The 18,843-nt window shown below is 51.1% G+C and overlaps 1 protein-coding gene across 1 annotated transcript; it reads left to right on the top strand.

Annotated features, from left to right (window-relative positions):
• Positions 1–3,075: 3,075 nt before the first annotated feature.
• LOC141737350 (olfactory receptor 14A16-like) lies at positions 3,076–4,044 on the top strand. Its single transcript, XM_074572035.1, has one exon. It carries the CDS (start codon positions 3,076–3,078, stop codon positions 4,042–4,044), a length of 969 nt encoding a protein of 322 aa, XP_074428136.1.
• The last annotated feature ends 14,799 nt before the right edge of the window (positions 4,045–18,843 follow it).

The following is an 18,843-nucleotide window of genomic DNA, read 5'->3' as shown; positions in this document are numbered from 1 at the left end:
TTGATATGGACCACTGCTGGATCTGGAGGATGCTGCCCTTGAGGACAAGATGTATCCAGGGACACTGTGAAATCTATTGGTCTTTTCATTGATTGTATCATCAGGGCAGTGAGTAAAGATCCCCGTGTGACGTGCTCCATGTCCATGCAATGCCTGCAGCTGTTGTGTGGAGAAGGGACAGCCCTCGCCTCTCTGATGACACCTGATGACTGATGCCTCTGACTGAAGGCACCAGTGAAGGGAACAGACACCCAGCTGCACTCTCTGCGATGCCATTAGAGGCACTGGAGATCTGGTAAATTGAGCTGATGGAAAAGAGAGAGACCAAGCTCTCCCTATGGCCCAGGACGGCAGTTGTACATAGGAATTCCTCTAAAAACTGCCATGAACACAAAGAGGAGAAGATTCTTATGGCCCTTGTTTAGGCATCAGCTGTCATTTCACTTGGCCAAAGGGCTTTCCCACCAGGCTCATTCAGGATCCCTGAGACGATGCCCTGTCTCTATGAACGGCTCCAGCAGAGCTTGCGGTTATCTAATAATAAAAGCAAAAAAGGTGATATTTTGATGTAACTTTGAGAGGAGAAGTAAAAGTTCTGGAAAGAAGTGTCTCTGCCCAGCTGAGGGAGGGAACATCAGTGGTGACTTCATCCTGTTTCCCAGCAGGTTCCCCTGGAGCCCCAGGGACACCTGGAGGGAGCCCCGAGGGGGCAGAGAAAGGGCTGCCTTGGGCTGGTCCTCTGCTGCTGAGCTGGGCTGGGCTCCTGGCATGGAGGGAGCTGATGGCAAGCGGGCAGCGCTGCAGAGAGACAGCTCTGCCCAGGAGCAGCTCCTCTGCCAAGCGCAGCAGGGCTGAGGGCACTGCCTGCAGGCACCCGAGAGGAGCCAGGCACAGAGAGGATAAAGGCAGCTGGGAGTGGGAGGAGAGATCTGAGCTCGTTCTCTCCTGGCTTCTCTGGTGTGGAGAAGGAGGCCGTGCTTCCGAGCAGGGATGCCCTGCTGCACCATCGCAGCGACAGTGAGGGAGGGCTGCCTTCTGCGAGGGACTGTGGCAGGGTTTTGAAGACAGGTGGGTGTGCAGGCAGGGGTGCCCAGGGCTGTCCTTGAGAGCAGGGTCCCTGCAGCCCAGGGCTCTGTGTGCCGGGGCAGGGACTCTGCTGCTTGCCAGGGTCAGCTCTCAGCCTGCCCAAGGAGTTCCCCCCCGAGCGTCTGTGGGGAGAAGCTGTGGGGAAAAGGAGAGACTCCCCTCAGGGCAGGGTCCTTTGGCTCTTTTTCGAGTGTGTGCTGTGTGGGTCAGGGCTGCCCACAGCTGCAGATCTCCCCCAGAGCACTGGCAGAGGCAGCATTTCCAGAGGAAAGACAAGGCAGGGGCTGCCTGGAAGATGAAGACATTGCAGGGTCTGTGCTCTCAGCTGTCTCCTGAGGGAAAGGAGCTGTCACTGTTCCACTGAGGGATCAGCAGATCTGCCAGAAAGCTCACAAAGTGCCTTCAGCCCCTCCTCTCCCTACACACAGCACCAGCAGCACCTTTGCTTCCAGCATCAGGCTTTCTCTCCTCTCCTCCTGAGGAGCCACAAAGAGGGAGATGGCCCTGGGCAGTGCCCTGCTGCCAGGAGGGGTCTGCAGGGCAGAGCTGAGCCCCCAGCGGGTGGGATGGGCTGTGGGAGCAGGGACAGGGAGGAGACGTGGGCACAGAGCAGCAGCTCCTGGCAGGGGCAGCTCCAGGCAGCAGAGACGTGGGAAGGAGAGGGAGCTGCTCTCAGAAATGCCATGGCAGGGGGGATTCAGGTACCTCCCTGCCATCCCCTGCAGAGCAGAAACTTTCCCTGGAGAAAACCCTTGGTCTTTTCTCCCACCTAGCATAGCCTCTGCACTTAGAGCCATGGGGACTCAGTCTCCTCAGTGGCCTCACCCCGGAAGAGGAGAAATTATCAAGTAACCTACTGTCTGTCCCTGTCCCACCTCCATCAGCAGCGGCACTTGGCCTTTGTCAATTTTCCCCCTCCCATCCTTGCTCCTCTTGTTCTTATCACTGTACTAGGATGGGGCGGTGGGACTCAAATGCACTTCAGAGAGAAAACCTGGGGGTCTTGCCGTACAAATTTGTCCATGGGAGTAAAGTGTGCCAGTCCCCTCCCCATCCCAATGCTCCCAGTGAAACAAATGAGATGACTCTCACTTCAGCACACTTTCAAGACATTTTCTTCTTTCCCTTCAGAGTCCTGCTGGGTGGCAGGCTGCCCTCCACAAGGGCACAGCTCTCCTGTTGCATCACTGTGTTATCAAGGACCCCATGAAGAAGACACCTCGGTGATAAGGCCATGGCAATGCTGCTGGGCGGCTGTGCACAGGCAGCTGCAGTGAGCCCACTGAGTCCCTGGCTGGCAGGGCAGAGCTGAGATCCTCCTCTGGTATGATGAGACAGTGAGAGGAGTTTGGAGATCTGCACTTGGAGACTGGATTCCTCTGCTCTCTGCAGTGCCCAGTTCCTTCTCTGTGGAACATCTGTGGGTGATCGTCCTCCAGCTCAACGTGCTGCCAGCACAGGGCAGCTGAGAGCAGGGTTGATGGACAGACGGGCTGTCCTCAGTCTGCCAAAAGACACTGTCTCTTTGCCTCTCAGCACCCACAAGATTGCACTTGGCATGCAGCAGAAATGGCAGTGCCAAAAACACTCCTCAGGTTTGGTGAGGACAGAGTAGAACAAAATACACAAAACAAAATCCCCTCAACTTTGCTCTGCAGTCGGGTGAATGGGGAGTAATCAATGCTGAAAAGCTCTTTGGTGTCACAAGTGGATTTAATCTGAGATCACCCAAGTTCTTATTTACCCACTGCTGTAGAGCAGGACTCACTCCTCCAGAACCCACAGCAGAGCCCCCCTGCTCCCTGGAGCACCCTCAGCCAGCACCAATCAGAGCTCATGAAACGGACCTGCCAAGGCCTTCCTCTTCCGGAGGAGGAGGGTTCAGCAGGATTTCTATGGAAAATGCATCAGGTTTAGCTCAGACGAGTCTCTTCTAACTTGTCACTGTCTTTTCCATCTTCGACAGCCCCCCAAGGCCAGAGGCAGCAGATGTCCAACAGCAGCTCCATCACCCAGTTCCTCCTCCTGCAATTTGCAGACACGCAAGAGCTGCAGCTCTTGCACTTCGGGCTCTTCCTGGGCATCTACCTGGCTGCCCTCCTGGCCAACGGCCTCATCATCACCGCCATCGCCTGTGACCACCGCCTCCACACCCCCATGTACTTCTTCCTCCTCAGCCCCTCTGTTCTTGACCTGGGCTCCATCTCCACCACTGTCCCCAAATCCATGGTGAATTCTCTCTGGGACATGAGGGCCATCTCCTATGCAGGATGTGCTGCACAGGTCTTTCTGTTTGTCTTTTTCATTTCAGCAGAGTATTTTCTTCTCACCGTCATGTCCTATGACCGCTATGTGGCCATCTGCAAACCCCTGCACTATGGGACCCTCCTGGGCAGCAGAGCTTGTGTCCACATGGCAGCAGCTGCCTGGGGCAGTGGGTTTCTCTATGCTCTCCTGCACACGGCCAATACATTTTCCCTGCCCCTCTGCCAGGGCAATGCCCTGGACCAGTTCTTCTGTGAAATCCCCCAGATCCTCAAGCACTCCTGCTCACACTCAGAGTACCTCAGAGAAGGTGGCCTTCTTGTGGTTAGTGGCAGTTTAGTATTTGTTTGCTTTGTTTTCATTGTGCTGTCGTATTTGCAGATCTTCAGGGCCGTGCTGAGGATCCCCTCTGAGCAGGGACGGCACAAAGCCTTCTCCACGTGCCTCCCTCACCTGGCCGTGGTCTCCCTGTTGGTCAGCACTGCCCTGTTTGCCTACCTGAAGCCCCCCTCCATCTCCTCCCCCATTCTAGACCTAGTGCTGGCTGTGCTGTACTCCGTGGTGCCTCCAGCCGTGAACCCCCTCATCTACAGCATGAGGAACCAGGAGCTCAAGGATGCCCTGTGGAAACTGGTGCCTGGATGGTTTTCAGAAGCTGCAGAGTGTTCATGTTCTTCAGCATATGACTCATAATGTAAGTCATTATAGGCCCAGCCTTTCTTTATTAGTTTTTGTTGTTGTCATTGTTGTTGGGTGAGGTTTTTTCTTTTCTTGATTTTTTGCCTGTGATAATGTTGTCCACAAAGAATTGTGGACACCCCACTTTGACTTCATTATAATCTACCTCACCAGTATGACCCAGTGACTATGTGAACAAGGATTTATACTCCTTCTTTAATCAAACAAAAGAAATGTAGTTGCAGTGACTTATCTCTCTGACACCCAAGCATCTAAAACTGAACTAAATGCTGTTCCTCGCAATTTCCCTACCAAGTTAGAGGGGAAAAGAAGGACAGAAAAAATTCCATGGAGAAAGGGCAATAGGACAAGCATGGAGTCTCCCATAGCTATGGAGTGAGGAATGTTGCCAGCCCTTAGACAAATCCCTTCCTCATCTCCCTTATGATCTGCATGGTGTGTGCATTTGGGAAAGCTCTCATCGTCATCATCATCATCACCATGCAGGAAAGCCAGCATCTGCACACTGCCATGGGCTGCTTCTTGAGGCATTTGTCTTCCCTGGAGATGTGCTACTGCACCAGCACCCTGCCACAGCTGATGGCCAGCTTCATGACTAGGGAAAGGACTATCTCTGCTCGTCGTGGCGTTAGTACTGTTTTCTGCACCTTTGCCATGTACGCTGTGTTTGCTACTGGTGACCACATCCTAGGATCAGCATTGGTTTCTGTGCCACCCTCTGCTCTCTGAAAAACTCATTGACTGGCAGGTCGGTCTCCAGAGGGTAGGTGCACCTTCGCTAGGGTGATTTCTGTCATCTGCGGTAATCATTTCAATCGTGTCCCAGATACAGATTTACGGAATTTTCACAGAATTTTCACAGAATTTCCAAGTTGGAAGGGACCTCTAGAGATCATCTAGTCCAACTCCCCTGCTAAAGCAGGATTGCCGAGAGCACATGAGTCAGGACTGCAGGTTCAGGCAGGTCTTGAAAGTCTCCAGAGAAGGGGACTCCACAGCCTCCCTCGACAGCCTGTTCCAGTGCTCTGTCACCCTCACCATAAAGAAGTTTCTTCTCATATTTGATCGGAACTTCCTATGTTCCAGCTTGTGCTCGTTACCCCTCGTCCTGTCACTGGGAACCACTGAAAAGAGTCTGGCTCCATCCTCCTTAAACCCACCCTTTAGATACTTGTCAACATTAATAAGGTCTCCCCTCAGCCTTCTCTTCTCCAGGCTCAAGAGTCCCAGCTCTCTCAGCCGTTCCTCATAAGGGATGTTCTCCAATCCCTCAATCATCTTTGTTGCCCTACGCTGGACTCTCTCCAGTCTCTCTTGAACTGGGGAGCCCAGAACTGGTCACAGTATTCCAGTTGTGGCCTCACCAGTGCAGAGTAGAGGGGGGAAATGACCTCCCTTGACCTGCTGGCCACACTCTTCCCTATGCAGCCCACAATTCCATTGGCCTTCTTGGTGACAATGGCACATTGATTGCTTGTGGATGATTTACTGTCTACCAAGACCCCCAGATCCTTTTCTTCAGAGCTGCTTTCCAGCAGGTCCACCCCTAACCTATACTGGTGCCTGACATTCTTCCTCCCCAGGTGCAGGACCCTACACTTGTCCTTGTTGAACCTCATTAGGTTCTTCTCTGCCCAGCTCTCCAGCCTGTCTAGGTCACGCTGGATGGCAGCACGGCCCTCTGGGCTGTCAGCCACCCCACCCAGCTTGGTATCATCAGCGAACTTGCTGAGCATACACTCTGTCCCCTCGTCCAGGTCCCTGATGAATACATTAAACAATACTGATCCAAGTATTGACACCTGGGGGTCACCACTGGTTACAGGCCTCCAACTCAACCCTGCTCCATTAATCACAATGCTCTGAGTCCTGTCACACAGCCAGCTCTCCATCCACCTCACTGTCACCTTGTCTAGTCCACACTTCCTCAGTTTCCTAAGGAGGATGTTATGAGAGACAGTGCCAAAAGCCTTGCTGAAGTCAAGGTAGATGACGTCTGCTGCTCTGCCCTCATCCAGCCAACCTGTTATAACATCATAGAAGGCTATGAGATTGGCCAAGCATGACCACTTCCAATAACTTCCTGCTCCTTAACGTGCTTGGATATGACATCCAGAACGAGTCGCTCCATTACCTTCCCAGGGATGGAGGTGAGACTAACCGGTCTGTAGTTCCCTGGCTCCTCCTTCTTGCCCTTTTGGAAGACTGGAGTGATATTGGCCTTCCTCCAGTCCGCAGGCACCTCTCCTGTTCTCCATGACCTTTCAAAGATGATGCAGAGCGGCCAAGCACTAATATCTGCCAGCTCTCTCAGCACTCACGGGTGCATCTCATCAGGGCCCATGGACTTATGGATGTCCAGTTTGGCCAAGTGGTCTCTAACCCGATCTTCCTCTACTGGGGAAAACTCTTCCTCTCTCCAGACCTTCCCCCTTGCCTCCAGGGCCTAGTATTCATGAGGGAGAGCTTTAGCAGTGAAGACTGAAGCAAAGAAGGCATTCAGTAGCTCTGCCTTCTCTGTGTCTTCCACCACTAGGGCGCCCATCTCATTCGTTAGTGGGCCTACATTCTCCTTAGTCTTCCTTTTTCTATTGATATACTGGAAGAACCTCTTGTTATCTTTAACCGTGGTGGCCAAGATGAGTTCTCCTTGAGCTTTGGTCCTTCTAATTTTGCCCTGCAGAGCTTCACTACATCTTGGTATTTTGCATCAGTAGCCAAGCCCCTTTTCCAAGGATCATAAACTTTCTTTTTTTTCTTGCGGTCCAGCCAAAGCTCTCTATTTAGCCAGGCTGGTCTTCTTCCCTGTCTGCTTGTTTTTTTGAGACTTGGGGATGGCCTTCTCCCGAGCTTTTAAGAGTTCATCCTTGAAGTAAGACCAGCCTTCCTGGGCACCTTTGCCCTTCAGGACTGTCCCCCAAGGGACACTCTCAATCATGCTCCTAAGCAGGCCAAAGTTTGCCCTTCGGAAACCTAGGGTGGCAGTTCTGCTGGCTCCCCACCTTGCTTCATCAAGAATCGAAAATTCTATCATTTCATGGTCACACTGCCCAAGACGACCTTCAATCTTTACATCCCTTACAAGACCTTCTCTGTTAACAAGCAGCAGGTCCAGTAGGGCACTTTCCCTAGTTGGCTTCCTCACCAGCTGTGTTAGGAAGTTGTCTTCCACACACTCCAGGAACTGCCTGGACTGTGCCCTCTCTGCTGCATGATATTTCCAGCAGACATCTGGGAAGTTGAAGTCCCCCACAAGAATAAGGGCGAGTGATCACAAGACCTATGGCAGCTGCTTATAGAATATTTCATTGGCCTCTACATCCTGGTTGGGGGGTCTATAACAAACTCCCCCCATGATGTCCGGCTTATTGGCCTTCCCCTTGATTCTTATCCATAAACACTCAACAATGTCATCATGCACATTGTTAAGTTCTTGGTTCCTTCGAACAATTCCCCTTGATCCTCTCCTTAGCAACTACTCAGCGACTATCTCCAATCATCCTTAGCGACAGAGCCAGTACATAAAGCTTGATTACCTACGGAGCCATGGTTAACTTTAAATTCAATGATGGATATCAGGGCTTGCGCACAGGTCAGGGATAATCCAAAGCTTCAGAACAGGAACCACTTGCTCGAGTGGAAACAACTGGTGTCTCGTTGCCTGTGGGAGGGATGGGAGATTAAGAGTGCACCCAAACGAACTTTTTGCCGTTAGGGATGGGTCTCTGGAGCTCACAGCCAAAAGATGTTCATTGAGGGTAGTCGTGGCAGCTCGCCTCACCGAGCAACGTGCTGCTGCTGGTTTTGGGGCTAACTATTTCCCAAGTTTGGGTTTATGAAGTGCTTTTTAGTTATTAGTTGATGTCGTGCTTGCACGCAGGTCTGGCCCTGTCCTGTGGGGCCTCGTGCGTTAGGCCCAGGGGACCATCAGCCCTTGGGATGGGGAATTTCTCACGCGCAGCAAATTCTCTAATTCCGTGCGATTTTGGGGAGCCTGGAAATCCCAAGGGAATAGTTAGTGGTGTGCGAGGATGAGGATGGCAAGGAAGGCTAAAGGGCGGTCTCAGCGTAATCATTTTTATCTTGAGCAGTTTTTTTCTATCTTTCAGGCAGTGCGGTGAGGGACTTTGGGTTTTGTCTGATGAAGGATAGCACTAAAATCCGCATGCAGCCATGGGTTGTGGCCCAGCAGTCAGAATAAGAGCAAACACTCAGCAAATGGGGGATGAGGGAACCACAGTTGGGGACTTGGTGGGAGGTTGGTGCAGTGCCTGGGCTGTGCGGGCCCTCGCAGTTGACATTGACTTTCTCCCCATCACTTGGCCAATTCTGCTGAAGTCAACAGCGCGGTTGTTATGGCCAGAGGATGCCCCCGTTTTGGCCAGAAATGCAACAAAATGCCCAGTGAAGCACTGTCTGTGCTTACGTCATAAAGAGTGCTGCCGGCCTCCCGTGTTCTACACAACATTCTGATGCACTTGCTCAGTGGCCGCAGCTCTGGCAGCTCGCTGCTGCTCTGGGAGTGAACCTCGCCAGCTTGGTCAGGTTTTGAGAGAAGAAGGAAAAACTTTCTTGCCTGATGGGCCGCAAAAGGACTCTTGGGGCAGCACGGTGATGTTGGTGGTGCTGGGAAGGGACTGTGGCAGTTGTTAGAGGAGAGCTAGTCATGCTTTGCTGGGAAAGACGTAACTTATTTAGTGCAGCTCCTCACACCTCCCCTCTTCCTAAGTGTCTGCTGATCGTGCTGTATCTGTTCCAAACTTGCCTTCCTCACCTCCTCTTCCTTATGATTTCAGGCACCTCAACATGGGCAGCCATTTTCAGGCAGAGCTCCCAAACCTCCAGGACAGATCCCGTTTGGCCGAAGAGGAAAAGGGAGCATCTCTGGGGTGGAAGCCCTGGGGAGACACAGAGATGAACCCAGAGACACAGGACAAAAGTTTCTCTTAACGCTTTTCTTCCCCAGTTACCCCTGGGATAGTAGGGGTCAAAAACTCCCCATTTTCACAGCACCTTTTTGGGCTCTCGGATTCTCTCCGTTCTCTTCTTGGCCGCCTTCACCCCTGGTAGCGTTAGAGGGAAGGAGATGGCTCAGTTCTGGCAGGACAGTGACCAAATAATAACCTGTGCTGCTCTCGGCAGCATCCTCCATGAGAAATGGGCGTTTGTAGGTGTCACACTTCATCTGCTCAAAGCCCCATCCAACCTGGTCTTGAACACCTCCAGGGATGGAGCCTCCAAAACTCCTCTGGGCAACCCGTTCTTTTCTGGGCTGCTCTCGAGCCATTCTCTGCCCAGCCTTGGTTTGTGCTTGTCCTCTTGCAACTTGAAGCTTCAAACATTTTGTTGGTGTTATCCTCCTTGCTTGGCTTTGTCTTGTTTTAATATACTGATCTCTGGGGGATTATGTGTATTGCTTCCGTTTGCAAAGGCAAGAGATGATAAAATTGGTGTGGGATGCAGTTAGAGGGACACGGGCGTGTGGTGCTAGTGTCGATGCCCTGGGAGCCTCTGCCCAGGCTGCAGCTGCAGCTTCCGAGGGGCTCTGCTCTCCAGCAGGTCCTCTGTGACAGTGGCCAGTCCCAGGCATGTGCTTCAGAGACACTGCGTCCTCTGGAGGTACCGCTGGGCACTGATGGTCAGACTGCAGAGCTCTGCCTAAAGAACTGAGACATTTTGGCACGTGTATGAGCACAATCTCATCAACTAACACAAAATAACTGAAATAATTTAAATATCATGTAATTGTTTTCTGATGAGATCAAAATGAGTGGTTTTCAGGGTGTGCATTAATAGGAAGAGGAGAGCTATTGACCTTCCACTCTGTTTGCATCGTCAGTACTCTCTCGATCAGGCTGTGCCTTTAATCTCCCTCATCTTTCACATATTTCCACACCTCTTTAATAAATAGACCATGTCTGGAGTCACCTTTCCAGCAGCACATCTGAACAGAAGCACATGCGATTGCTCTCTAGATTTGCCCTGCCCTTCCTCTTTGATCACTTAGACACATCTCAAATATTCCAGAAGATGCTTTGAGCTTCAGGGAGTCAAAAGCTTGTCTATATTCCAGTAATGTGTCTAATTCTGGCTGTAGCCAACTCTTTAATTGTGGTTACTTTTTAGTTTGCTTTCTGTGTAAAAGATTTCTTGCATGGTTCTGCCTTGTGGAAGGTGAACCTCATTGGTGGCAGACTGTACTTGGCACACAGTTGAGGAGTGGTTTATTTTAATCCTCGAATTCCAGAATCCCAGAATGGCTGTGGTTGGAATGGTCCTTAAAAATCATCCTCTTCCATTTCACACTTACCCTTGGCTCTACTTAAGATCTGAGCCACACTTTGACTCCAGGTGAACTCTTCTGTCAAAAACAGGAACGTTCTTCCTTTCACACTTGGGTTCGGAGAGGGACTCCCAGACACCTCGGCCACCTTTTTCCTCTACAGCACCGCTTGCTTCCAGAGACTGCTTCCCTGACTGAAGGAAGCTGTGGGTTCTCACTGGTGCCCACCCAATGGCGGCAGCAGCTGAAGAAGTATGTCCTGATCAGCCTGTGCAGGTACAGTCTGGAGAGCCAGGCCGGACAAGGACTTAGAGCCTGTTTTGCCCAGTTGCCCCACACTGTTCCTCCATGAGTTCCTCGACTCTTGCAGCATCGAGGCCTATGGTCAGCAGGACCCCGTGAGTCTTGCGCTGCCAGTGGGCGGGAGGGAGCCAGTCAGCCTCCTCCAGCCCATCAGTCTCTCTAGGAGGAGACCCAGGTCTGCCTTAGGCACTAATTCTCTCCAGCGCCTGGGCCGTGATCCTCATGGTCTCCCCATGGCAGGTACCCAGGCATGGGAGTGCAGGGTGTTTGCAGCCCTGCTCCCGTTGCTGAACACAGACCCCGTAGCCTACTGTTGTGCTGTGGGCTGGGCTGGCCACTGACCACCTACTCACCCATGGTTCCAGCTTGAAGCTCACTGCATTCCCATGGGAGAATGCACCCGCACAGAGGGCAGTTGGGAAGAGGCTCTAATGAGAACCGGGCACAGGCTCGTGCAGGGCTCCATCAGAGCAGCCTGCCGACTGGAAACCTGTTTACACTTACACAGTGCCTTTGTCCCCTTTGCTCTCTTTTCCTGTTTTGTTGCCAAACAGCTTTGTTGCTGATTCTGTTTTCCTTTAGACTCAAGAGGAGTTTTCCGTGACTGCAAGCTCCAGGAACTTAACTGAGTGCCTTAATTTCAGTATTACAAGTAACATACAGATTATGGTGCTGTAGGCATCCTAGTCAAGAGAAGGCTTAAAGGGAAACTGGAAGGAGACCATTGCAATGTCTCTGTGCGTCTGTAGAAGAGATGCTTCCAAAATGATCATAAAATCATAGAATCCTTTAGGCTGGAAAAGGCCCTTAAGATCGTCAAGTCCAACTCTTAACCTAACACTGCCAAGTCCACCAGTTAATTTTGAAGGTGACTCATTTTGGCTAATCTTGGAGGTGGTTAATTTTGAAGGGGGTTGACTGAGCTCAATCCCTTGGTTTCAAGTCAATCCACTGCCTCAGACCAGTCTCTCCTCTCGTGGATGTGCATGATGAGATGGGAGAGTGCCTGGACCAGCCAGGGGATTAATGACCTAAGTGCTCTGGTTGCACACCGGCACGGGCTTGATGCCCAGCTACATCCCGTTAGAAATGGAACATCATTCACACAGCTTTTGCCAGAAATATCAGTTCCCAGCTGGCAGTCCAGAATACCCATGCAAACCAGCCAGGCAGGAGAGGCATTTTCTTTTTCTGAAGAGAAGTGGGTTGGATCAGTACTTTTCATGTCATTGGGTGAAGACACAGAGAAAAGCAGAATCCCTACAGAGCACAATTCTGGTCTCCCATTTCAAGAAGGAAGAGGAAGCCTGACAAAAGGGAAGGAAGGCTGACAAATGTAACAAGATGAATTTCCCCAAGCATGATATTAGTTGCTCTTGTCACACCTTCAACGGACCGGGTACCAAAATGGATCCTCACAGTTCTACTATATCTCTCCTAAAGACTGTCTCAGTCATTCAAGCGTTGAAAATCCTCCTTTTACACTGCTGCTGGTGGTTGATCTGCTCACTGTCATGGGGAATGCAGTCACCATTGCCATCATTTGGCTCCACCACCAATAACGCCCCCACGTATCCCATCCTCAGCACCTTGTCCTTCTTGGATAGTTGGTTCACTTTGGTCATCACCCCTAACGTGTTTGGCAGTCCCATGTTGGAGGTTAAGGTGCTTCTGGGGCTGCTTACAAGTCCTAGACCTTCTGCTCTGACTTCCTGGGCACAGATGAGTTTAACCTTTGTATTGTGATGCGTTTCATTTGCTGCAGGGTCATTTGTAACCCCTCATACTGCGCTGTCCTTATGAACTCCTGGTTGTGCTCCATCCTCATCTTTAGCTGCTGGGGAATGATAACTCTACTTGTGCTCAGCCCCACCATCTCGTATGCCATTAGACCCTCTGTGCCCAAAGTAGTGACTCCTTCTTCTGCGGCATCATCCTTGGCTGAGAGCAGCCTGCGTGGGCACTGGCTACTATGGAACAGGAGCGTTGCTCTCTCCTCTGCTGTGTTGTTGAGCTCATTCACCCTGACTACTGTGGTTTATGCCTACATTACACGCACCACCCTGAGGACAACCTGTGTGCCAAGCCACAATAAGGCCTTCTTCCCCTGGATACGCTTCACCCGCTTATCCTCTATTTCTTCACTCACTATCGCATACGCTAGCTGCAGGTTTGATGATGCAGGGCCTGAGGAGAAGCTGCTTTGCTCTAAGCTGTCTGCAAATTTGCAGGTTCCCCTAAGAAAGAGTTTTCAGAAGAACTAAGTCTTTATACCTATCTGTTTGTACCTATTTCTCATAAGATTATCCCTCGTAGAAAAGCAACCTCATTAGAGGCAGCTTGTACTTAGCATATGGCTGCAGAGGGTGTTTTAGTGTTTCTCAAACATGATTATTCTTTACTTTGCTTTGCTTGCAAAGGGGAAAAATCCTTCTGTGCCTGGGCGCAGCCAGGTCTCCAAGGAGCTCGGGTAGGAGCTGGTGCAATGGAGCTGTAACATCCAGCTGCAGAGATCAGTGGAGAAGTCTGATGGAAGGAAACTGATGTAAATCCCAGTTGGCCAATGACAGAGATGGTGGGGTTGTGGGGGTGAGGAGCAAGGATGTCCATACAATGTCACCTCAAGGGACTGCTTTTCCTAAACATCCAGACCTCCTGAGGAGACCCTCTGGATCAATATCAATTGCAGAAAACTTCTGTCACCTCTTCTGTAAACTGAAAGGTAAATTAAAAAAAAACCCTTTAAAATAATACTAATAAGAAATATTAGGTTCTCTTTGAAATAATTTATTAGGTTCTGATTGAAATCTTCCTTCTTAACTACACTATGAAAGAACTCCAATTCACTGTAGATGTCTTGAAGACTTGAAGGAAATTGAAGGAAGAGAAATAGGTCTTTAGGGCTTTCTGTACTTTAATGAGCCCCGTGGCGTATTTAGCTCTGAGTCCATGAACCTCAGATACTGAGAGAAGATTGAAAACACTGCTCAAGGAGTCAGAAGAAAAACTCAAAGTACCTGGAAGCATTAATGGGCCCCACTGAGGGCCACTACTGACAAAGTCTCCCCATGGACTCGTTAGAGGAGATAGCTGGAGGCTGTGATTGCAGGAAGGCAAAGGCACAGTGCAGGTGGCTGTAAAGCTGTTGCTTTGTTTGATGAAGCAGAAGGGCCAAACCTGACCCTCAGGCCCTGGGAAGGCAGATCCTGCCCCTCAGGTGTGGCTCAGGGCTCTTCCTGGGGGCAGTGGGGTGTGAGGGTGAGCAAGGCCAAGGGTAGGGAGACTGTGCAACACCTCCCGGCTTCCCCATGCAACCGTGAAGCAGAAACCATGTCAAGAGCCTCAAAATAAAGTTTCTTCTGGTAGGCCTTGGTGGCAGAGGCAAGTGCCATAGACAAGGGGACAAAGACCTTGGTGCTGTTGGGCTTTTTACCCTTGCCAGAGCCCTACACCATCTCCGCTGCAGGCTGACCATCACTGTGCCATGCCTGTGCCTCTTTCCTTGTAGGCTGCAGGCACCCGTCGTGCTTTCCCACATCGCTCTCGCCCCGGCATTTCCATATCTTTTCTGATCTCTCTCCACTCTCACCGGCTGTTCCTTGAAACACAAAGCCATGGGCTGATCAAGACTCCCTCTGGGTGACCTCTTGCACCACAGTGCAACCCTTTGGGTGAGATTTCTTTTTCCTCACATGCAGTCCAAACCTTCCAAGCTGCAGATTCTTGAGGTTTCCTTCTCTTCCTACTACCAAGAAAAGCTCCATGATCTCTGAAGCCACCCTTCAAGCAGGTGCAGGCTACTGCTAGAGAGCCCTGGGCCTCCACTTCAAAAGGTACAGAAGCCCAGCTCCCTCAGCTTCTCCACAAAGGCCTCAAACGCCATCCTGGCCAATGTCCTTTGGAGCTTCTCCACTTCCTCCTCCTTCCTTCAGAACAGAGAGCCCCACACACAGACACACTAGACCAGATGTGTCCACAACAGTGCTGGGACAAGGGGGATGATAAGTGCCTTGTCTGGGTGGCCGTGTGCCCCCTAATGCAGCCCTGTGTGCAGCTAGTCCAGTTCACAGTCCGCATGTACCACTGGCTAAAGTTGCATCCCTCGTAATGCCCAGGCCCTTCTCCTCGGGGTCAGTCCTTGGCCAGTCAGGCCACAGCACGCCCTCATCTGTGGGGTGATCCTGCCCCCAGTCAAGGCCTGGCCACTTCTCCTTGTAAAACTGTGTGAGTTTTCCATTTGCTGAATCCCAGAGTTTATCAGGGTCCCCCAGGAATGAAGCTCCATTGGGCCAGTCGTTCATGTGTGCCTGCAGATGGCTCTCCCTGACATGTGCTGCCTCTGACAAGATAACAGCATGAGGAATCGCAGGACACTACAGATAATCAAAGGAGGCACTTGATCAATGCCATTGTTCACCAAGGTACACATTCCCATGGTGAGAAGCTCGGAAACATGAAATGAAAGTACAAAGGAAGCCAAACTAGGACCATGGAGGAAAGGGTAAATAGAGGTGGGCTATTTGCATGGGAGGGTACAGGGATGGTCAAGGGGAAAAACTTTTGAGTGGGAAAAGAGGGAAAAAGAAACAGTGAAACAATGGAAAGGATCAGGGCTGTTTGTGGGGACCTGCCAAGCAGCCCTGCATCTGAGCAACCATGCCTGGAGTGGGAGAAGAAAGTCCCTGATCGTCTGACCACACTTTCTGGTTGACTTCCACGGTCACCAGGAACCTGACTGATTTCCCTCCCCTCATGAAGGAAAGATGGTGGATTGAAACGCAGAATCATTCATGCTGGAAGGAAGCTGAGGAGATCTCTAGACCACCCTCCTGCCCACAGCAGGGTCAGCTACGGGGTCAGACCAGGTTGCTCAGGGCTTCCTTCATTTTGGGCTTGCAAAGCTCCAAGGATGGAGATGACACAAGCTCTCTGGGAAATCTTCTCCAGTGTTTGACTGTCTTGACAGGGAGAAAGTTTTGCTCATTTGTTTCAGCTGATGCCATTGGCCCTCATCCTCCCATCACACACAACAGTGAAGAGCCTTTGTCATGGTGACAGCCAAGAAGATGTGGAAAGGCTGATATTAGGTCTCCCCAAAGCCTTCTCTTCTCCAGGCTTTGCACCTCTGCAGCAAGGTGGCCAATGGCTTTCTGGGCTGCACTGGGAAGAGCACTGCCAGCAGGTCGGTGGAGGTGATCCTTCCTCTCTACTCAGCCCTGCTCCAATTTGTCTTGCCCATTTCCCTCGGTGTTTGCTACCCGACTACCTTCACTTAGAGGTGGTGGTAGGGCTTCAGGTTAGTGGTTGTAAATAGGGTAAAGGCCTCTCATGAATGTTTTCACAGTCAGTGTCACAGAAGTCTAAACATCCTCTGAACAGACCTTACCTCTTCAAACCTTCCAACCCCTACTGTTCTGCGATGCTGATTCTTTGATTCCATTGTCATTGCCCAGAGGGGCTACCACAGATGTAGACTGCTCCAGGGCAGGTATTTATATTTAGGCCGATCAATGATGTTGTTGCTTTAATGTTTTTTTGTTGTGGTATATGCTGCTGTTGTTAGGGAAATCACACAAACACTTGAAGGACAACGGAAGGGCTACCACCTTAGTGGCCCTCCAGTGAGCTGGCTCCTGTTGGCCATTGGCTCACTGTCACTGGGCAGGGTGTGGTGTAAAAGGTGCTGAGCAGAGCAGGACAATCACTTCTCCTGGCTGTGCTCCTGCTCATACAGCCTCAGATGCTGTTGGCCGCCTTTGCTGCTGGCTCTTGTTTGGCCTGATAAAACTCAAGGAGCCGCAGGGCCATTTCCACAGAGCTGCTGCCCAGCCACGCAAAATGATCCAAAACGGATCAGAGCAGCCCTGCTCTGACATCAGCCTGGTCTCTCAACATCCTTGGATTCATCCTGTCTGGTCCAATGGACTACCAAAGGTTGACCTTACCCATGTAGCCCCTGACTTGATCTGCATCCACTGCTGGATTTCGCGTGGGGTTCTGCCCCTTAGGCACATGGAACTGGGAGACCTTGCTGGTGAAGACGCAGGCCAAGAGTACCTCGTACCTATCTACACCTACTCTCTGCAAAGTCAGCCATGACCACACATTACCTTTGTTTATTCTTTAGCTGTTCCTGAAGGAGTAACTGCTCATTGTTGTGCCCTTCAAATCCCTTGCAAGTGTCAACTCTACGGGAGCTTTGGCTTTTCTAAAACCAACCATATTCCTCAATTCCTCCTTTGTTTTCATCCTTGTATCCACCTCTTCATACTTCCTTTTTTCTCTGGGGCTTCCCCATGAGTGTCTTGTTTCCCCCAGCTCTTCTTCTGGTAGCTCTGCCTGTTGTCCTGACTATGGGTATGACCGCACTCTCGTACTTGAAAGACGCTGTCCTTGCAGACCACTGTACTGCAGACCCTCTGCTGCCCTTCTGTGCTGCTCACGTGGGCTCCCCCCAAAAAAGTCAGAAGACTAGGCCAAAGTCTCCTCCTCTGAGGTCTGTCATCTGCATTCTTCTATTCTCCTTCTCCTTGGGAGGTGAGACCCCACTATTTCATGGTCACAACAGCCAAGGCTGGCACTGGTTTTCATATGAAAAAACAACATTTCCATTAGTTGAAAATGTCCATGTCACATCCTTTGCTTCAGGCAGACTGTGATAATTATTGGCATGCCCAAAACTGGACAGAGAAGAGCTTCACGAAGTTCAGCAAAGGGAAAAGCAAGCCCTGGACCCAGGGAGAGATAGTCCCCTGCACCAGTACAGGTTGGGAGCTGAGTGACTGAGAGCTTCTCAACACTTTGGCATAGAAGGACCTTTGTGTTCTGATAGACAAGCAGCTGACCGAGAGCCAGCAGTGTGCCCTTGCAGCAAAGCAGGCTGACAGCCTCCTGGGTGCGTTAGGGAGAGCGGTGCCAGCAGGTCGCGGGAAGCGATCCTTCCTCTCTACTCAACACTGGCGACGCACTTCTGTGGTGGTCAATAATTTTCATTTACTTCCTTAACTGTTCCTCAACTTCATTAACTGTTCTGTAACTCCCCATCCTTGTGCCCTTGAAGTCCAGGGGAGCTCTGGCTTTTCTAAAACCTCCCTTATTTCTCAATTCCTCCTTTAATTCTTCATCGCCCTCTCATATGCTTCCTTTTCCTATGGAGCTTCCCCATGGGGAGACGCCACTATTTCCCAGGTGAGACCCCACGAGTTCATGGTCATGAAAAACAAGGCTGACACTGGTTTTCACATCCATGTCCAGCTCTTCCTTCTTTGAGAGGAACAGCTGCAGATGGGTGTCACCATTGTAGACCACACTGGCAGCTGTGCTATAAAGAGTTGTGTCCCAAGCTGTGCCTTGACCAAGACCTTCCAGAAACATCCAGGACTGTTTGCATGCTGCTGTGGTCCCCCTCCACTGAAAGCCAGGACAATTAAAGTCTACAAGGGGACTTCAATAGGTTCTTTATCTCCTACCACAATGTCACCCTTATTAGTCTCTCCTCTGACACTCACCCACAGGGGCTCACCCAACTCATTCATTCCATAGAGGAGCTCCACACATCTCAGCAGCTCCTTCACACTGAGGGCAAACCCCTCCTGACCTTACTGGCTTCCTGATCTCCTGAGCCCACCCATCACAGCAGCCCAGGTGTGTGAGCTGTCCCAACACCCCTCAGCTGTTCTTCCCTCCAAGTGGAAGGAAGAGGTTGCACACACAGCTCCAGCTCCTCCTCTCTGTGCCACAGGCTGAGGGCATCAGGGGCATGTCTGGGCTGCAGCACCTCAGCTCTGGCACATTTGGGCTGAGAGCAAAATTGCAGTGGGAAAACCTTCTTCCAAGACCTCAAGACCTCAGTTGTGCAAAGGCTTTGCTTCAGAGCAGAGACATGCTGGAGTGGATGGGAGATAGTCGTGTGAAGAAGAAATGAGGTTCTCTCAAAGAGAACAAACCCTGCTTTCCGACGGGCCAGAGAGAAACAGAGCTCAGCAGTCAGTCTGAGCAGGAGAGGGCTTTGCTGTCTGTTGTGTCTCTGCAGCCCTGAGGGCCTGTGCTGGAGGGGAAGCTGATCTCAGGAAGGAAGAGATGATGTTGACAATGTCCTTGAGTGTGGAAATCCTGTGATTGAGGTCCACGGTGAAAATCATTGGCCTGATCCATGACTGTATCATCAAGGGGATGGTTAAACTCTGGAGGAGAGAAGAACCAGCAGA

The sequence above is a fragment of the Larus michahellis genome, unplaced genomic scaffold, assembly GCF_964199755.1.
Source record: "Larus michahellis unplaced genomic scaffold, bLarMic1.1 SCAFFOLD_34, whole genome shotgun sequence".
In the NCBI taxonomy this organism is placed as follows: Eukaryota; Metazoa; Chordata; class Aves; order Charadriiformes; family Laridae; genus Larus; species Larus michahellis.
The sequence above is the reverse complement of the archived record's forward strand: the minus strand, read 5'-3'. Positions and strand labels throughout refer to the sequence as shown.